The sequence below is a fragment of the Bidens hawaiensis genome, unplaced genomic scaffold, assembly GCF_021521415.1.
Source record: "Bidens hawaiensis isolate Kalapana, Puna unplaced genomic scaffold, B.hawaiensis_p1.1 tig00026901_1, whole genome shotgun sequence".
Taxonomy (NCBI): Eukaryota; Viridiplantae; Streptophyta; class Magnoliopsida; order Asterales; family Asteraceae; genus Bidens; species Bidens hawaiensis.
In genome coordinates this window covers 70,881-90,951 of record NW_027494343.1, presented here as the reverse complement: position 1 = coordinate 90,951, position 20,071 = coordinate 70,881, and the positions used below count along the sequence as shown (strand labels likewise).

Sequence of the window (20,071 nt, the reverse complement as noted above, 5' to 3'; positions counted from 1 at the left end):
TACTCTAAATACTTAAATACTTTCTCTCAATCAGAACTGTACTTATTCTCACGCTGGATGGTGGTTACGGGAAGACCCCCCTCCCCCTCTTGTCCTTCCCGTAACGAGGTCACGGTGGTTGTTTTGCAGGTTTTTCGTCATTGGACTTGGGAGATCGGACTCGTATCGTTAGTTTGGTAATTGTTTGACCCATACCCTGTGTCCTCATTGATCTAACTCCAAAAGGATTAGATTCGTGTTTCTTCAAACCATTTATGCATGTCTCATAAACGCCGATTGAATTTCTTAAACGAATATCATGAAACTTAGTTATTTTTGAGAGAAAACTACGTCTTTATCCTATGCTATACTAATGAGCCATAATTGTCCTTATAATGTGCTAGTAGTTGACTTAGCTTACATGAAGTCACACCAAGTCATAAGAAGTCATTCGGTATTATTAGACATATTTGTAATGATTAATACACTAATGAGCCTTGTAATTGTGTGTGTTAGTTGGTTTAGATTACATAAAGTCACACTAAACCATATTAACAAGCCATTTTGATCACTTAGGTCATAACAAGTCAGTTTGATGTTAAAGACATGTGATGATAGTATCCAAAATCTTATCTTTAATTAGTATCAATTACCAAAATATATCAATACCCATGTAAATTGAAGCCAAGAATCTTTCTTATGACTTCTTGTAACAACCAAAAAAATTATGGTCAAACATACAAAAAGAATAAGAAAAGGAATCTAAGCTAAAATCCAACAATTGGCATTATTTTGGAACCCATAAAACCATCACAAATCACACATTCATTTCATTTCTTATCTAATCTACACATCTTATCGCGTGATCATACAATGGCTGCACCCGACGTTGTGGTTGGTATCTTAGGTGAGCCTAAATAGCTTGCGTTAAGCGCAAGAAACATTTTCTTGTGACAAAAGTAATTAATATTAATTGACTTGTTTGTTTTTTCATGCAGGAAATATCATCTCTATACTGACCTTTTTCTCTCCCATGTGAGTCTAACTTTGATTATTATAAAAAAAATCAAAATGAAGTTTCAGGTTAACTAATATGCCGATCGGTTAATATTTCAGAGCGCAGTTTAGGCAGATAGTGAAGAGAAAATCTGCTGAAAACTACAATGGGACACCATATGTAGCAACCTTGTTGAGTTGTTCTTTGTGGATCTTGTATGGCTTACTTGACCCTGATGATGGTCTCCTTATTTTCACAACTAATGCGGCTGGGGCGGCAATGCAAGCGCTCTACCTTGTTATATTATTCATCTATTCCACCAAGGAAAAAAGGGTAACACAAATTATATGTTTTTGCTAGAAATGACATATATTGGTTTTGGATTAAAAAGGATATATAATCTTTAGTGAGGTTCGGGTTGAGCTGAAATTATTCGTCCAAAAATTATAGGTTTCCAGTAAATAATTAGTGTGTCGAATATGATTACAATATGTTCTTGTTAGAACCCATATAAATAAACATCACTCAAGGTTTCCTTACTAAAGAACATGGTCGAATGGTCGTAAATATTTTAATCGTCGAAATATTGTCATAATCAGTTACAAAAGTATTTTAATTTTTTAACTAAAATAAGTTCTAATTGACAGTCGAAAATGGTCTTAAATATTTTTAGGTTCAATACTTCGGATTTGTGATTCTGGACATTGTGTTCTTTGGAATCGTCTTGGCTTTCACACTTGTTGCATTCGGAGAAAGCTCACGACGTACATTCACAGGAGTCTTGTGTGCAACTTTCACGACAATGATGTACGTTGCACCACTCGCTGCACTGGTACGCTTTTATATTATTCTCGTTGATCGTATCGTGGTTGTTCATAACTTTTGAGTGCATTTTAGAGGTTGTGAACCTAAGTAAGAAATAATTGTATGCAGAGAACCACAATTAAGACCAAGAGCGTGGAGTATATGCCGATTCTCCTTGTTTTCGCTCTTTTCCTTAATGGATGTGTTTGGTTAACTTTTGCTTTGTTGGTTACAGATATATTTGTTATTGTAAGTTTTCTTGTTATCATCTCCTTTGTGTATTTATAAAAAATTATAAAGTGATATGAACAAAGATATTTACTGATATCTCTTATGTAAACATTATTGCAGGTGCCAAATGCATTAGGGATATTACTAGGAACCATACAATTTATATTTTACTTGAAATTCAAAAATTCGACGCCTATGGAGAACGATTTAGAGAACGCTTCTTATGAAAAGCAAATAGAATTTAGAGACATTGATATTCAAGATTCGGACGTGAAACCGAATAATGTAAGTAACCAAAAGCGTACCTTGACTCGACTAGACGCCTTCCCGATAATAAGGTCACCATCTCTTAGCCCGAACCGAGCAAACTTTAATCTACAACATGAAGATGAAAATTGACATGGTGATGTGATTTGAAGATGTAGTGTTTTTCTTTCATAATGTAAAAAGTTATTATATTTTGTAAAAAATTATTATTATTTATAGGGTATACATAATGTAAAAACTTCTGGACGAAATTATCAAGAATTGTTATTGAAAACTAGGATTTTACCCGGCTTGTTGTGTTAGGACAGGTCGGTAAAATCCGGGTGATGGTAAAATTTAAGCGTTGTAGGTCTCGAACGTTGAGATGGTAGATCGACACGAATTCGGTCGGTTTCGTTACGATACTGGAACTAAAAACAAAATTGGTTGTCGGTCGGTTTTCTTTACGGTACTAGAACTAAACAAAATGCGGTGAGTCGGTGACTCTATGCGAATTTAGTCGATTTCCTTCATGTTCGTTACGGTGCCGGAACTAAAACAAAAAAAAAAACAAAACAAAATTGGCATCCAATCGGTTTTTGCTATGTTCGTTATGGTACCGGAACTAAAAAAAACAAATGGTGTCAAAACCGAGCCTTGTCGGTCCCGTACGTTGCCCGATCCTTGTCAGTCCCGGGCGTTGATGCAGTGAGTTTACATGAATTCAATCTGTTTCCATCACGTAAGAAACAAAATTGACGGTTGATTGGTTTTCGTTACGTTAGTTACGATACCAATACTATAAATGAAAATCAAAATGGTGTGGACAAGTTTGGTGCCGCCACTCCACTTGGCCCGATAAGGGCTTAGCGGCACCAAACTTCTCTTTTACTATATAACTAGGTATTTACCCGGCGCGTTGCGCCGGGGCAGGTTGGTAAAACCCAAGCATTAAGGCGGTAAGTCAACGTGAATTAGGTCGGTTTCGATTACGTGTGTTATTGTGCCGAAACTAAAACAAAAAAAATATGAAAATTGAGGTGGGCTGATGAGATGGCGTCGGTTGGTAAAACTCGACCATTGTCAATCTCGGGAGATGAGGCGCCGAGTCTATGTAAATTTGATCGGTTTTCAGCACGTTCGTTACGGTGCCGGAACTAATACAAAAGGCGTGAGGCTACGCGATTTCGGCCGTTTTTCGTCACGTTCATTACAGTGTTGGAACTAAAACAAAACAATAAAAATTATACAAAACAAATTTGTTACGTTTGTTACAAATCGAAGCTAAAACATAGTGAAAAAATATCCTTAACAATAAGGTGCCGCCGAACTCCTATTTATATTAACATATGATACCAATTATTCAATAATGGACTTACAGCACCAAAACTCTTATTTATTATTTAAACAAAAAAAACACATAAAATAAATAAAAGAAACAAACAAAATAAACATGTTCAAGAATTAATCATGCCTCTACATAAGAAAAATGGTCAAAAACCAAATGCCAAAATTGATTTATACTTAGTGCCATAAAGCTGCTCGAACCTGCATCAAACAACATTCATTATTTTCATTTGCATTAACAAATAACACACCAACCAACACACCAACACATCATATTTGTTTAAACATCAAAATGAATTACATAAAAACAAAACAAAATTAATAAAATATTTTAAAAAAACTTTTGTGGCACCAAACTTGTTAATTATACTATAGTAATAATTCACGTAGAGATTAAACTGTTTTGGTTTCTAGAAGCTTTACTAATTAAAATGGCAGATCCTAGCATTGTTGCAGATCATATTAGGATTGTATGCTGAGTTGAACAATTTACATATATTTACAAGGATTCCCTAAATAATATTATCTCAAACAAAACTTAGAGAAAACAAACAATACATTTTAGAATAACATTTCAACCAAACAAAGCTTCCTTATAAAACTCATCACCACACTCCTCAGCAGTATACTTAGTAGCATACTCTTCAGCTTCTCGTGCCATCACAACCTTAGCATTCCAATACCACGGCTTCACATAAACCGATTTCCACGAAGACCCCATCACGATCACCGACCCCCAGTCACCGTCCCCATGTTTCGCTTCCTTAAGCCTTCGTCGAACCAACAAACTTCCAACGTCCTCCTTCCTCATCTCCGTCACACTTCTCAGTATCGACGTACTCAAAAGCAGCACAAACGCTACGTCTTCTTCAGGCGACAATTCCACGGCTGATAGTTTCCAGTTTACTAGCCCTGTGGCTCTCCCACTTGGGTTTTCGTGAGTGAACCGAACAATGGTCACGAACTCATCTTCTTCGTCTTTGTTTTCCTCGTTTTTGTATTGTAGTTGTCGACCTTTTACCAACCGAATGGGTGAACCGGTTGAGGTGGTGGTCTTGAGGTCGAAGCTCATGTCGCGTGATATAAACAAGTCGTGTCCGGTTGAAAAGGACCACGAAGCTTGCCAGTTTTGGGATGGTGGCTTTGGTGTTGCGGTTGCTATTACTTTCTCTGTAGTAGAGCAGATAAAGGTGTTCATAAACCGTTGAAACTGACTGAACCTTATAAAATAATAAAAGTTGATCGGTTTGAAATACATACGACTTGATTTCAACGGTCCATGGTTTGGAACTTGAAACCGGTCGTGTAAACCAAACTTGACATTTAGGGGATGTTTGGAATTGCTTGTTTTCACCAACTTATAACTTATAAACTTTTTGAAAAGTAATAAGGTGTTTGAGATTGCTTATATTGTGAGAGAAAAAGTTCCATAAGTTACACTTTTGTAACTTATTAACTTAATGAAAAGTTATAAGGAGGCAAAATAAGGAATCCCAAACACCCCCTTATTATTATTATTAGGCAAATTGGATTCTAACAATTCAACTATATGTTATTGGCCGATAATAATCTCAAATTAGTTGATTCCTTCCAATGGTCTCCAAATTTTAAAAAGTTGGTTCTCTAGTCATATGTTAAAAAAAACCTAACGGCGTTAAGTTTTTTGTGAATTTCAAACTGATTTTTAGGGTTTTTGATCGGAAGGGGGATACGAGTCGACTGATGTAAATTTAGCTTGAAAGGATGCTCCAGACTGCTTGATTAGTGCTTCAAATCGGGTGTTTGAACTTCAAATTAACAAAAAATAAGGTGTTTGGAGTATCGTTTCGAGCTAAGTTTTATGCCAATCGACTCGTATCATCCTTCTGATCAAAACCATAAAAAATCAGTTTGAAATTCGGGAAAATTTAGCGGCCTTAGTTTTTTTTTTTAACAGGAGACCATTGAAAGCCAATTTTTTAAATTTGGGATCACTGGTGAGAATAAACTAAGTTGACATTATTATCGGCTAAATAGCTGAATTATTAAAATCCAATTTGTCTTATTATTATTACTTTTAATTTCATGAGCATAAATTTACATATTTTTTTTTAATGAACAATCGTTAACATTTATTAATACTTAATACAAAGTTATGCTTTTGAAAAAGGTAATTGTTTCATTAAACCATCAAAACTGACTCGTCAAACAGTGAAAACCGGCCGGTTTAGTTTTTCTTTTTTTCAAAACCATAATTTAAGACTCGGGACAATTTTTTTATTCTTTTATTTTTATCAAAATTGGTCAAACCAGACCGTGAACATCCCTAAGATAGCTGGTACCATCAACTGTCAGGTTGTTGTGAATGAAGATTGAAAGATGATAATGGGGAAAACGCATACCCGGGGATTTGCCTATGGAACCCGCGACATAAGACCACGAGCCTTCGCATATTTCTATGCAGCGATCCTCCCATTTTAAGACGGTCGGCTTATTACTGCCTCTTCTCCAAACCCCTCCTCCCACCCTGTCATTGAAATATAACAAGCAATGTTATTGATTTTAGTATTTCAGTAACGGGTTCTCATGGTTATACTAAAAAAAATAACAAATGTAACCTCATTCGAATAACGAAACATTCTCTTCTGGCGTGATCAAGAACCGTACGAGACAACCACCGACCTTCTTGAGGTCGATACTGGTTCATTTTCAGGATCACTTCCGACACCATAGCTCCTGAATCGTCAGTCACTCGGTCCGGAACAGATTTGAACAAGTACGGGGCCTGTGCAGGCGGTGTGATCGAGACAAATACTCTAAATCTTTGACCAACCACTCCATATAAAGTGATAGATGGTGCTCGAAGCAACTCGTTCCACATAAACGTGTTGGATTCGAGTAGTTTACTTCCATTGACACGAACACCCCCTTTTCGTCTTCGTTCTACCACCATTCCTTTCGTCCCGAATTCACAATGAAGATTCACCACCTTTTGCCATGAATCTGAACGAATGGTGGATACGGGGTTGTTTATTTTTACCTCACGGTGACATCTGAGAAACCGAAAACGTAGAAACTCATTTGATTCATCCGTTTGTGGTGTTTTCGTCGTTGGGATTCGCTTTACCAATACGTTAACCTGTTTTTTAACAAACAACATTAAACGTCATCAAGAATTAACTATGGATGAGTTCCCCTCTCGTCTATAACTATTAAGCCCAAAACGTGTTAGTGATATCTAAGGTGTGACATTTATTATGGTCTAGTATGACAGAACATGGCGACGTGTGATTTGCCTAATCGATTACTGACCTCAAGCAAGAATCGAGGCAGCAATGGCCGGTACTTGACATTAACATCTGTATCCGTAACTTCCCAGTGAATCGACGATCTTACATTGTCAGAGCCACCGATCACATGACAGCCAGCTTTCTCGTACGGTTGATCAAACGCTCTCTCCCAAAGCTTCTTAATCATCTCCAAATCATCCCCCTTCACGGTTACCTTTTCCAATCCGTCCCTCATTTCCTTTACATCAACAGCATACGCAATCGGGTAACTCTGATTTATCAAAACCACGAAAACCGTAACAAATTTATACATTTAGAATATTGTAATGTTGTGTGTGTGTATGTTTATGATTACCTTATGTGTAATCCACATTAGTAGAATATCTGATGTGGGAACAAATGTTTTGCAGCTATCGGCGAATCTTTGCAACAAGAAAAGAAACCCTTTGTATCGATTTCTGGCAGCGATTAAGTACACGAGTTCTAGCATATACGGTTTGGAGAATTCATGAACTAGACGTCTTTGCGTTGACACTTCTTCCATTAGATAATCCATTTGTGGAGTGTCGATCTTGTTGTGAAGATGAAGATCGCCTAAATCGGCTTCATTTTCAAATGATTCACATGGGTATTTGGAAACCCATATATCTTCACATCTTTCCAAAGCATAATCCTTGTTTTCTTGGTTAAAAATGGTCGGTTTTCCAATGAGTTTCGAGAATCTTGAATGACAGTATTGCGTGTAAGATACCTGTAGTGGCGTGCATGAAACCGATATAAGGCCGTAGCCGAAATAAATGAACTGAGATAACTGGACCCAACCCAAAACCGACTGTTTGCTTTTTTGTCTTTTAAAAAATTAAGTTTACGGTTCGGTTTTGGTTTTGGATTTTTTTTACCGGAAAAATGAACCAAATCTATAAAGCTGAAAAAGTCAAATTTCGATATTAACTTATGTATTATAACTTTTATTTTAAAAAGTTAATAAATTTAAAAAAAAAAACAGCAATCATACCCAGTAAATCTCATACATAGTAAAAAAGTTAATAAATTGTGTATCAAAAACTTGACCCAAATTTTATAATAATCAACTAATCATCAACTAACAAAAAAGTTTTGGCACAAAGTTTCAGACTTAGGACCAATTTTTCTCGACACAAAAGTTTCAAGCCAAAATAATAAAACTGAAACCGAACCAATTATGAAAACCGAAAAACCAAAACCCATTCAAGCTCGGTTTTGGCACTAGTTTGAGTTTCGAATATCGATGAATAACAGAAAGACCGGACATACCGGATTTAGAGTGTGACAGAACCAAACCCATTCGATATCAATAGGAGGAAGGATCATCGGTGGCTTGCCAGAATCCGACATAAGATCAGACATCATCGGCATCCATAGTTCATCATATCTATGATTGGTTTGACCAATTTAAAAAAAAAAATGCACGAATATTAATTAAGGTTGTTGTTTTATTGGTTACATAATAATTAATTACCTACGAATAGCTTCTACAAGAACATGTGTATGGTGGAGCCAATGTGATTCTGCAACGTCTCTCAAGAAACTAATGTTTTGTCTTGCGGCCGCAGCCAAATCTATCGTCAGCCGCGTAAGCTCCTCCTCCTCCTCCTCAGCCGCCTCGCTAAGGCTTCTCGTTGACGGCGATGGGTGATCGGAACCAGACATGTTTTATTCAACAAGAGTGGTCGTGTTCATTGGATTTAAGAAAGATTAATTCAGATAGAATATATAAATAATAGTGTTTGTTAAGTATTAAATTAAAGTAAAAGGTGGCAAAGTATGATATGTGTCATGTGTTTTGAGGAAGTGCGATAGTGAAGTTTCAATAATGGTCGTAACAAGCCAACATTGCTGATGCTCACAGACAACGAAAGCCACCAAATCGCACTACCCGCACGCAATTGCACACTTTAATATTGTTTTTATTTTATTCTATTTTTTTCTTTTTAAAACGGCAACTTACACACACGGTCTAATTGCATTAAAACGCCTCGTTTAATGCCAAGCTCGAGTCATGGCCTCTATTGGGATAACAAGCTCGAGTCTTGCAATGTTACTTGTTCATTAATCATGATTATACGTAGGGTTGTGCAAGAAAACGAAAAAACTTATCCTAAACCGTAAAAACCGAACCGAAACAAAAACAGACGGTTTGGTTTTATGTTTTTGTAAAAACCGCGCTAATGGTTCGGTTTTGGTTTTGTTTTGCATGTAAAAAAAACCAAAAAAACCGAACCGAACCAAATTCCTAAATTTTTGTTTTTTCATATATTAAGAAAGTTATAAGAATTTGATTAAATATGTAACTCCAATATTTTTGATCAAATGTATAATAATCTATGATTATACAATTAACAAAATTATTTATACTTAAATTCATTATTTTTAGCCAATTTTTGTTTGGCCTAAAAACCGAAACCGAACGGCTTCAAAAACTCAAAAAACCGCACCTCTAACTATATGGCACGTATGTGTCTAAACACTTAATAGGGCATTGTAAGTTATAAAGTAATTTAACTTTAAACTTTAAATGATGGATCAAAGGTTAAAGGATTTTATGAGATTCATTGTAACAAACATTATTACTTTGTATCCACCCCCATTCACCTTAATACACTCGGACAACACTAGTGAATTAACTTGATTTTCGAGCACAAAAACGCTACTAAAGATGTTAAAGTATTTTGATGTAGTTAATGTACTCTTTATGTCCTTACTTAAAAACCACTCCAACAATTATACATCCTTCTATGTGGGACAAGTCCTCACTCAATCTCTTGACGTGCTTTCATTTAAAACTCTTGACGCACTTTCATTTAAAACTATTCAATTTAAATATATATTTTTTTGAACATTTGAGCATGTGTTATGGAAGCATTTCAACTTAGTCATGAGGCTATTCGTGTCGGTGAAACTAATTTGAAAGGGTACTATCCACGAATGTCCAAACTGCTCAATTGTAAACGAGATTTAAACTTGAAACTGAAATCTAATTTACCAGTTTTGTGAAAATCGATTGTGTTTAGAAAACCCTATTTGTAAACCATTCAGTCCTAAATCAATAAGAACCCTTATGACCTTATTTGACTAAACTAGAAGAAAACTAACTCAAATACCCTAGGTTTTGTAAGTACGACAAAATACGCCAGTACTTACAAAATATTTATACAATAACAAATATAATCTCAGTACTTAGAAATAGTCATATGTTAATCGCATTCCAGTCAGCATATACACTAAGTGAAGACATCTTTGTATAAACTGACTATTGCCATCTTTCACTTACTCGTCGTAGAGTCGTTTAGTGTGGAGACATGCATTTTACGACATCTATAAACTACTAACCAAAAGCTGGTCAGCATAGATAATTTGCACTTGGTCAGTTCAGAAGTTTTAGATGCATTAGCTTATAGGTCGTTCAGCGCACCTGCCCAAGTTGGCGCTCTAAATTTCTTTCCAAGACGATAAATAACTGATAAAGGAATAAACTGCATCTTCAAACGATATTGAGAAAAAAGAATATATGAAAAAGGTTAACATGTGCAGCTACAGACCTAAATCGTCAACCACGGTTAAACCTGAATTGTATTACCGTAAACATGGGTCGAGCCATATAACCCCAAACTAGCTAAACCACTCGATGTGCTTTGGTTTAGACAGTTTCCAGTTTATAAACAAACCCATGAGCCATGCCACATATCATTCTCACCCAATACTTTAATATACCAAAAAGGGTAGAACAAAGAATATGACTAAAGGCAAATGATCAATAACATATAACAAAAGGTGTATAATCTGGACCAATCAGCCACACTGCTGGATTCGGGTTAAAAGAATGTGAATTTTAAAGGACCATTTCCATTTCCTATACATAGATCTATTTTTCAATTCCAAGTTCTTTTGTAAGATCTTTTGTGAGGCTAAATTGCACGGTGTTTTGCCACGGGAACAACGTACGCGTAACCGGAAGCTTTCTTCGCAGCTCCTGCATTCACAACCCGCACATCCATCAACCTTTGTATTCATTTTAATTTAATTTAAAAAAAACTGAATCAAGGTTCTTCTACTCAAAATCTATCTTGATTGCAAAAACCATATTATGAAGACTGCTTTTTCAGTTTTTTTAAATAAACCGGTGTCATATATCATACATATACATTTTCAACCCGTTGAGTTTTTAAGCTTAACGCATATGATTTGTTATAAATAAAAGAGTTAATTATATGGATGGTCCCTTTGATACGTCCACTTAGCTATTTTGGTCCTTTCTTTTCAGAAATGACACAATTAGTCCCCATTGTTTGCCATACCGTCCTTTTCACTAACTGATGTTAAAATCTGTTAAAAAAATGTCGTTTAACATGAAATTAACAAAAAAAAATTTAATCGGTTAGTGAAAAAAAACCAGTCGTATTATGATTTAGTAAACAACGAGGGTCAAGTCCATAACTTCTGAAAACAAATGACCAAAACCACAATATAGACATAACACAGGATAATCCGTGTAGTTGACTCTAAATAAAAATATAACCTAAATTGAATCTTTGTACCAATATTCATTTGAGTGACGAAACAAAGTACCTTGAATGTAGAATCTGGTAAATTGGAATAAGACGCCTGTCATTGCACAAATGTTAGCAAATGACTCAACATTAAAACATTTTATGAATAAGAAAATGGAGAATAAAACATCAAACCTGCAATGAAGTAGAGTACTCTGTCTCATGGTGGCGAATAATATTCATCAACGACTCAGCAGAATCCTCTGGTGACTGGACGTATGTAAATCAGATCAGCCACGTGGCCCACGGCACATGATTTCACTAAACAAATATAAAATACTAGAGAATTTAGTGGAATAAGGTAAGTAACCTGAAACATAGTTGAATCTCTGCATTCATGCTTTGCATCTAGCTGAACATTCCCTTCTTCAAAATAATGAGCACCCACCTAAACATTCAAGATAAGCAATAAGTTGATATCTTTACTATACAACCAATTCAAAAATAATCGTTAAGTTTCAGAAAGTGCCTGCATTTTTCCTCTAACTTCCACAGTTTGTAACTCATCCTTGAACTCAATGTTCCATATTGAGCACCAACTTCCATTACTGATAAACATCAAAATACACAATTTTGTGACATGACAAATATAACAGAGTAAATAATACTTTTGTTCCCTGTGGTTTGGCTTGTTTAACCCTTTCAGTCCATCATGCTAACCTAACCATTTTTTATGTTAAATAGAAAGACAATTCAATTACTATTTAGGACGAGATTGCACCAGGGACTGAATGGGTAATAATAAACCTCAGGCCATGATATGTCAAAAACTTCCTTTTTGGACTGAAAGAGTTAAACAGACCACAGGGACCAAAAGCGTAATTTACTTAATATAATATGATAAGGTATAAAGTGGTAACGAAAACAATTAAACGAAGCTCACTAACCAAAAATTTTGTGGGCTGTGTCGAGTGGCTGTAATGACTGCAACAAGCTCAAAATCTGAACCATAATCTTCAACATCTTTGCCACTTGTACAGTAAACCGAGGATACACCTTTTGGATAAGTTTCTCCAACATACTTAGAGATTTCAATATCTAGGGCAGATCTGTAGTTAATCACACAACTGTAAGTTAGTTATGGAGTTCACATTTTTCAAAGATGGTTAAAGATTTAACAATAAGGTTACCGGTACTCTTCTATGTAATGGGATGGAAGCTCCTCGTCTTTAGCTGGTCTCATTTGTGTACAAACCTGAACCAATTTAGCATGTCATATAAAAACGCAATAAACATTTATAAACTAATAGCTTATACTTAGATTAAAACATATGATGCTGAATCAAAGGATTCGGGTACAATTAAAGTCAACACTTTTATCTTAAAAATAATATCTTCAAACATTAGAGCTAAGCTAAGTGTAAATTCTGATCAAAGTAACCAATAAGGCAAAATCTTACTGAACTCCTCATTGCATGATGAGTTTCTCAAAATGCCTTCATCTTTAGATCTCATTCACTATGATTCATATGGAAAATAGTAATGTTGGTCATACACTCATACACTTAGTTTTGACTGATAAAACTATCTCACATTTGTGTTAAATTTAGGAAGGGATCCTCTAAAGCCTGCTTAATATAAGGACTTAATGTTTCCTTCTAGTATCCACATGCAGTTATCGGGAGTAGTCAGAACTTGGTTTGTTTGATAAGTGCAGTTATGAGTTTCAAACTGTTGAACTATTAGGCATCCTATCATGCAGATCGCCACTATTATGTTCATATAAATAAGGCTAAAAAGATAGACCAAATCACGAATCACTATCTTATTGAACTTACTTGTCTGACATGGTCAACCTTTCCCACTTGTGCAGTCCTCGGATCAAGATACTCATTCTCACTAATCTCACTGTATGATGATAACAGCACCTGCAGATATAAAAGACTCAATATAAACATAAATCCGATACAGGAAATCATGCAAACACAAAGGAAGCACATATTTGCTAATGCAATATGTTGCAGCCACAAAAAAATAAACAATAAAAGAACCCAGAGTAATAAAACTGACTTTGCAGTGTTTTAAAACAATAGAAGATTCTGTAAAAATCAGAAAAAATTAGTGATTAGTCAGCACCTAGTTGGTAGTCGGTCAAACTCGTTTCTGACCAAAATTGGTCAAAAATTGAACCTTTTTCTAAAAAAGTTTTAACTTTTTTTTCTTAATTTTTTGAAAGGCAATCGGACCTCGGTTTTCTCATTGTTTTGTTATGTTTACGTTGTATTTATGTGAACACTTATATATAACTATTCAAAATTTTGAAAATTTACAAACAAAAACTCTGATCCGACTAGCGAGTTCTACAACACTGATCGATTAATAATTTAATATCAATACAATAACAATAATGTTAAGCCCTAGAAACCTAACAACTCCTCTCATTAAAATATGAGCAATCAAAATGTAAACGACAACTCGAAAACATGTAAACTGTTGGCCCAGACGGATCAAACAATCAAATCAAACGAACTTATCAAACAAACTAACATAAGATATTGGGGTGACAACCCTCGACTCTTTTCATATAATCAAACGAACATACCAAACGAACTTCACGAACTTATCAAACGAACATGGAGATGAGACTCCTAACTCTCTCTTGACTCTCTCTCAACTTCTCACACTCATAAAACTAATAATCTAGACCCTATTTATAGACTTACTAAACTTGCTCTACAAGACATATCTTTCCTAAACCTACTAAAATTCAAATAACTAAATTATAACTTAACAATATAAACCCTTAACTTTACTAATAATTCAAGATTAATCCTTCATTCACCCCCTTAATCTTGAATTGTTCATCTATTTTGTACCACCAAGGTCTTGAATTCCCAATAGCACTCTCAACTCTTCAACTTTAATCATTGGTTCATCTTTACCCTTTCTTCTCAGTTGTTTGTAACAAACTTGTTTAACAAGTTCTTCACGTTCATAATTCATACCATCCACATTGATCTCACATACCTATTCATTCTCCACATTCTTCTTTTTCACTTTTCTCTTCATTCTTTGTTCATCAAAACTTGCAGATGGGCTATGCATTCCTTCTTTATCAGACCCTACTAGGCCTTTCATTCTAACAATTCTTCTCAACCTTTCATTCGGTTCTGACTTCTCATCAACGAATGCTCGATTGTTGACTTTCACACACACTTCTAAATCTGCAGACCATTTAGCTGCATCATTCCTTTCATTCAATTCCATAACCTTTCTCTCATCATCATCACTAGAAAATTTCTTGCTTCCTTTCTCACTTATCTTATCAATTTTCTCATCTTCAAGGTTGTTTGAGTCATAAAAACATACCTTAAGATTCTCCATCTTCTCTTCTTCTGAAGAAGAAATTCTTTCTTTTTCTTCATTCAACCTTTCTTTTCCCTCACTTCTCAAAACAGCTTGTGCTTCTTCATTCTCAGTAGCTTCCTGAGCTTCATTATGACGTGCTTGTTCTTCTTGAACAATAGCATCCAATCTTTCCTTCTCAACGATCTTATCCAATCTTTCTTTCTTAGCGGCTTCTTGAGCTGCTTTTTCATCTTCTACCTTTCGTACATAATCAATTCCAAGATATCGAATCTTCAAAGCACGCCATACTTCCCTAGCATTCAAAAGTATGCCAACTTGTACCAAGATATCTTCCGGTAGGGTTTGACATATGAACCCTAACGCTGTATACATCTTCCTTTCATCTACAGCTACGCCGACTGTAGGTTCAATAACTTCCCAAAAACCAACTCTTTCAAAATCCCTCCATCTTGATCGACCATACTTCGTAATTCGATTTCGTCAATGCTGGAAGTCCTCCAATCATTATCGTTTCTTTCCTATCTTTACTTTCTTCTCCGGTTTGCTATTTTAGTTGGAATTGATACCCGATCCGAAAACCAATCTCTAATAACTAAACAAACGCTACAAACTTTTCTTTAATTCGACTTCTCTTTTCACTCGAGCAAGAAACAACTTGCTTATTTTTTTCTTTTGCTTAACTAGCCTAGCCTTTGTTAATGAATCTTCCACCGACCTTACTTACAAACCCAATTCAAAAATTACCACAATGTGAATTAATTGTAAAACCTTCCACTTTGTTTCCAGTGCCCACAAAATAACAGCCTCCTATTAAATGTCTCTCGAACAAAGCAATTGACACAAGTTGCTATATTGATTTTTGATGAAACAAAACAATATATATTGCAATCTCACGAGAATAATATTCTCTCCTACTAACAATTATTGCAATATTAATTCACATAAGGCGAAACACCTGATTTCAATTGCAAAACTAATTTTGCAAGTGGCGGCTGATATATCAAACACGATAGTTGTGTTATTTTTAATCCACACTTTACGATTGATGCGAGATAAATAGAAAAGGCATACCAAATTCCACGATACTTCTCAACACGGCTCCCAAGAGGGTGTTTTTTATGATCTACAACTGACCAAAAGAACAAAACCCAACCGACTTCCAAAACTCCTTTGCGACTCGTCTCCCGTGCAACGAACCGTGACTTCAACGAGCCTAAGCTTTGATACCAACTGTTGGCCTAGACGGATCAAACAATCAAATCAAACGAACTTATCAAACAAACTGACACGAGATATTGGGGTGACAACCCTCGACTCTTTTCATATAATCAAACGAACATACCAAACGAACTTCACGAACTTATCAAACGAACATGGAGATGAGACTCCTAACTCTCTCTTGACTCTCTCTCAACTTCTCACACTTATAAAACTAATAATCTAGACCCTATTTATAGACTTACTAAACTTGCTCTCCAAGACATATCTTTCCTAAACCTACTAAAATTCAAATAACTAAATTATAACTTAACAGTATAAACCCTTAACTTTACTAATAATTCAAGATTAATCCTTCATAAACATCATACATTTTTAATTGTAAGAAGACTATTAATACGATAAATCGTACCTCGCCGCTTCGGTTGGGAAGCTGGAGACAAACAATGTGAGATTTGTTGTAAATGGGGAAGGCTTCCTTAGCCGCTCGTATATACACATTCTCATCATTTAGAACCAAAGTCAGGTCTGTAAAATCATCCCTATAATTATTAGATATCAATAACAACAGTAGTATGAATATTATTATTATTATTATTATTATGAAAGAATGAAGAGAAAAATGGTGACCTTTGGCAACGTATTGGATTTCACCGGGTGGAGAGTTTAGAAGGAACCACTTGGCAATGTCGAATTTCTGTTCATCAGTGAGCACTATTTCTTCATTCTCTTCGCCATCCGCCATGAATGGTGGTTGGGATTTGAAAATTAATTTGGGAAAGAAGAGACCAGATAGATGGAATCATGTAATGAAGAAAGAAAGAAAGAGGTTTCTTAAGATGCAAATTACTCCACTCTTATTAATTAAAATTTAAAACAAGTTTTTCTCTTTCTGCGTTGCGCCGGGCAGCAGAAACCTGGTTATACATCTTTCGTGAATTTTGTCGGGTTTGGTTATATTCATTACAGTACAAAAACTAAAAAAAACTCGTATAGCTTATGATTCAAATAATAGCATGTTTAAAATGACGTTTATACGGTCGAAAAAGTAAACCCTGGATGTTGCAGTGGCGACTCGACACAAATCCGGTCACATTCAAAGGACATTTATTTGGTTGATAAAACTTGGACGTTGTGGCACGGTGGTGACTCGACACGAATTCGGTCGGTCTCGGTTACAACACATGAAAAACTACATTTATTTGGTTGGTAAAAGCTAGGTGTTGCGAGGGTGCTTGACGTACTTTGTTTACTTTTGTTATGATACTAGAACTAAAAAACAAAAAGTAAAGTTACATATTAAAAGGAAAAAAAGAGAGAAAATCCATTGCAATATTGAAAAAAAAAATTGTGTACAACACACATGCACTACGGCCTAACATCTACTAGACAGTCTAGACTCGTCAAAAATAAAAACAAATAAAAAATAGCATATCATTATACGGGATTCGAGCATGCATATGAAAGTAAATAATGCTTAAAAATACATTAGCCATTAAGCCACATCAACTGAATTGCCTAAGCTAGTTAGTAGTTATAGCTTCAATATGTTGTGACATCAACATACAGTATTTATCGTATGTATATAATGACTAATTAATTAATATATTTTAATATGTTATTTTTTTAAACTATTTTGAGTTCTACTTTCTCCCACTTCGGCAACGTACGGTATCTCCCTGGTTTATTTTTACTTTCTTAGGATTTGAGCACTTGTCCGAGTTCTCGCAAGTCATTGAACTATGTTTCGGTCCATCAACATGTGAGAATGATACAGGGCGAAAACAATAAGATAAATTGAGGAAGTGACCCTTAAATTTTTTTTTTGTTAAACTCCTGAAAAAAAACATTACAAGAGGACCATTTACATATATAAGGATTTATAATTTTGACAGATATTCCAAAATTACAAAAAAAAAAAAAAAAAAAAAAAAAAAAAAAAAACTTAGTAACAAAAATAGAAATATTAAATGACAACCTAAATGACCGGTGACAGTCAAAAAACAGGTCAATTTATTTATGGAAAGTTTTGAATGCTGTGAATTTTGAACGAAAAGTCTTCTTGGGTGAAATTGGAGTCTTAAATAAGGGATTTTGTGTTTGACAGCTCGCCAAACCGCCTACGGCATTTGCCACAAGGTTCGGCTCATCGAGACCTTGACTGGTAACGAGCCTCGCAATTCAACATGTAGCCCAAGTTATGGCCTTTTTAAGTTTTGGCTATTTCAGCTCATTTTACTCATATCAAGTTGGTCCATATAAGAGCACGCTAATTCTTGGATCAAACCATTTTTAAATAATCATCAATCGGATTTATTCATTTTAGGTTCTATTGTTCTTGTTGGCTTTCAGTGACCTCATCTTGGGTTTTGCTTGGTTGCGTTCCTTGGGACCGATTATCACTTCTTTGTCGCGTCACTCACATTCCGTTACAAGAATATTGTCATCAGGTTGAAATGACTCCAACCGACCGCCTACACCTGTCACACCCCAAAACATGGCCTAGGAGTATGACACATATGTTGGTACCATAACTGTAAATAGATCAGAGTTGCTTTAGTTTGCGGAAGTCTTATAAAACTTTAAGGATCAAAATGTAACATTTATACATATATTCAAAAGACGGGATTATAAAATACCCGTTAGAGTTGTTAACAAAACATTACTTGTTTATAATTACAAATCACCATTTTCATAGTTAAGTTTATAAAATAAATCCGAGCCATCGGATATTTTGGTAGCACTTCGACACTCCAAGCGCTAAACTTGGTCACCTGCAAAATGTAAATAAAATACGTCAACAACGAATGCTGGTGAACACGCTAACGCAAAAATAATTTATTTTACTTTGTTACCCCTCGTGACTACGTCTGCCTCGGCCCATCGTGGCTTAGGAATAACAAAGTCAAATAACACATTATAAACTCGAGCCTCTACTCTAGGTCATCTCAGCAAACACCGCAGCGTTCAACTTAGTTAAGTACCCGTAAATATACACATAAGGTCGTACTCCCTGTAGGAGAGCGTCCTACGACCAAAGGTGGTGCGATGTGCCCATTCATCGCGTAGTACCACCTATGTAAGGATCCAGACATACGTATACCACAGCCTGAGGGCTAGGTTTATACCCTTATTTACAACGATTTTAGGAACACGTAGTTCCTTGTAAACAATTTCACATAACATGTTTGACTCATTTGAAAACAAGTTTATAAAAAGTATGGGGGCGTATTCACCTTATCGCTTTGGGATCGGCTTCACTCACCGTCCGAGGGTCTTTCCCTTTTTATCTCGCACCTATAGTACGAGTATAAACATTTGTTAGTCGGATACACGATCCGGCTTAAGACCTTTAGTCTTATTTTATATCTCAACCTCGATTAACCTTTAGTTCATTTTCTTTTTACTTGAAAACCTTTAGTTTAAAAGTAATTTATAAACCTTTAGTTTATATAGAAACCCGACATTTCTTCTTCTCCAAGAAACGTAATCATTTCTTTTATTATTTAAGAATACTCATTATTCATTAAATAATATTTTCATAACAAAGAGCATACATATATACTTACACACATATATACGTATCAATATTCAATATCTTATCTTTCATTTATTTCTTTGTTATGTTTCTCTTTTCTTTTATCGAGGTATCGAGTATAATCTCGACTCAAGGCTTAAGCCTTTAATATAATATTATATTATATTGAATTCGTTGTTACGCCTAACCTTATTGGCGTATTGGAAACCCTACGAAATTGAGCAGCACTCCAACGCCGCTTTACTTTTTGATCAACTTTGGTATGCCAACTTCAACACTCGTCGGCACGTTTTTCGAGACTTATCGCCATTACAACAACGCCTTCTTGATTGAGTGTGGGTGGAGGGTGGCACAAATTTCGAGGAAACGTTGACACGAAAATCGAGGATCGGGACACGTTTAACGAGGAATAATAGCACATTTATCGAGGTGGATTGAGTATACGTTTGTCGGGATTTAGAGAGATGTTAGATAAAGAGAAGGAAACTGATTTTGGTGTGCATCAAATGAGATCCCGGACCTTGCTATTTATAGACATTTTCTGGTG

At 35.4% G+C, this 20,071-nt stretch overlaps 3 protein-coding genes across 3 annotated transcripts; 1 reads left to right on the top strand and 2 right to left on the bottom strand.

The window, feature by feature from the left end:
• The first annotated feature begins 703 nt into the window (after nucleotides 1-703).
• LOC143574376 (bidirectional sugar transporter SWEET16-like) lies at nucleotides 704-2,449 on the top strand. Its single transcript, XM_077059018.1, has 6 exons — nucleotides 704-886; nucleotides 978-1,014; nucleotides 1,096-1,309; nucleotides 1,650-1,844; nucleotides 1,910-2,029; nucleotides 2,132-2,449. Exons 1-6 carry the CDS (start codon nucleotides 853-855, stop codon nucleotides 2,408-2,410), a joined length of 879 nt encoding a protein of 292 aa, XP_076915133.1. The 5' UTR covers nucleotides 704-852; the 3' UTR covers nucleotides 2,411-2,449.
• A 1,729-nt stretch (nucleotides 2,450-4,178) lies between these two features.
• Nucleotides 4,179-8,757, bottom strand: LOC143574371 (glycine-rich domain-containing protein 1-like). The gene is made up of 7 exons (XM_077059013.1): nucleotides 8,372-8,757; nucleotides 8,167-8,284; nucleotides 7,229-7,624; nucleotides 6,896-7,144; nucleotides 6,202-6,722; nucleotides 5,986-6,110; nucleotides 4,179-4,774 (listed from the first exon to the last, which is right to left on the bottom strand). The coding sequence occupies exons 1-7, from the start codon at nucleotides 8,560-8,562 to the stop codon at nucleotides 4,179-4,181; spliced, it is 2,196 nt and encodes a 731-aa protein (XP_076915128.1). The 5' UTR covers nucleotides 8,563-8,757.
• A 1,660-nt stretch (nucleotides 8,758-10,417) lies between these two features.
• On the bottom strand, nucleotides 10,418-16,750 carry LOC143574385 (F-actin-capping protein subunit alpha-like). Its single transcript, XM_077059024.1, has 10 exons — nucleotides 16,617-16,750; nucleotides 16,399-16,514; nucleotides 13,238-13,327; nucleotides 12,590-12,654; nucleotides 12,347-12,508; nucleotides 11,929-12,007; nucleotides 11,770-11,847; nucleotides 11,595-11,669; nucleotides 11,479-11,514; nucleotides 10,418-10,882 (listed from the first exon to the last, which is right to left on the bottom strand). Exons 1-10 carry the CDS (start codon nucleotides 16,729-16,731, stop codon nucleotides 10,775-10,777), a joined length of 924 nt encoding a protein of 307 aa, XP_076915139.1. The 5' UTR covers nucleotides 16,732-16,750; the 3' UTR covers nucleotides 10,418-10,774.
• Between the last annotated feature and the right edge of the window lie 3,321 nt (nucleotides 16,751-20,071).

What these genes read in the sequence shown, in the direction of transcription:
- LOC143574376 (XM_077059018.1), top strand. Translation starts at nt 853, where the DNA reads ATGGCTGCACCCGACGTTGTGGTTGGTATCTTAG. An exon ending in CGTTGTGGTTGGTATCTTAG is followed by an intron (nt 887 to 977) that starts GTGAGCCTAAAT and finishes TTTTTCATGCAG; the next exon opens with GAAATATCATCTCTATACTG. An exon ending in ATTCCACCAAGGAAAAAAGG is followed by an intron (nt 1,310 to 1,649) that starts GTAACACAAATT and finishes AAATATTTTTAG; the next exon opens with GTTCAATACTTCGGATTTGT.
- LOC143574371 (XM_077059013.1), bottom strand. Translation starts at nt 8,562, where the DNA reads ATGTCTGGTTCCGATCACCCATCGCCGTCAACGAGAAGCCTTAGCGAG. An exon ending in CTTGTAGAAGCTATTCGTAG is followed by an intron (nt 8,285 to 8,371) that starts GTAATTAATTAT and finishes AACCAATCATAG; the next exon opens with ATATGATGAACTATGGATGC. An exon ending in TTCCATAGGCAAATCCCCGG is followed by an intron (nt 4,775 to 5,985) that starts GTATGCGTTTTC and finishes GCTCTACTACAG; the next exon opens with AGAAAGTAATAGCAACCGCA.
- LOC143574385 (XM_077059024.1), bottom strand. Translation starts at nt 16,731, where the DNA reads ATGGCGGATGGCGAAGAGAATGAAGAAATAGTGCTCACTGATGAACAG. An exon ending in AATCCAATACGTTGCCAAAG is followed by an intron (nt 16,515 to 16,616) that starts GTCACCATTTTT and finishes ATGATTTTACAG; the next exon opens with ACCTGACTTTGGTTCTAAAT. An exon ending in AAGTTAGAGGAAAAATGCAG is followed by an intron (nt 11,848 to 11,928) that starts GCACTTTCTGAA and finishes TTGAATGTTTAG; the next exon opens with GTGGGTGCTCATTATTTTGA.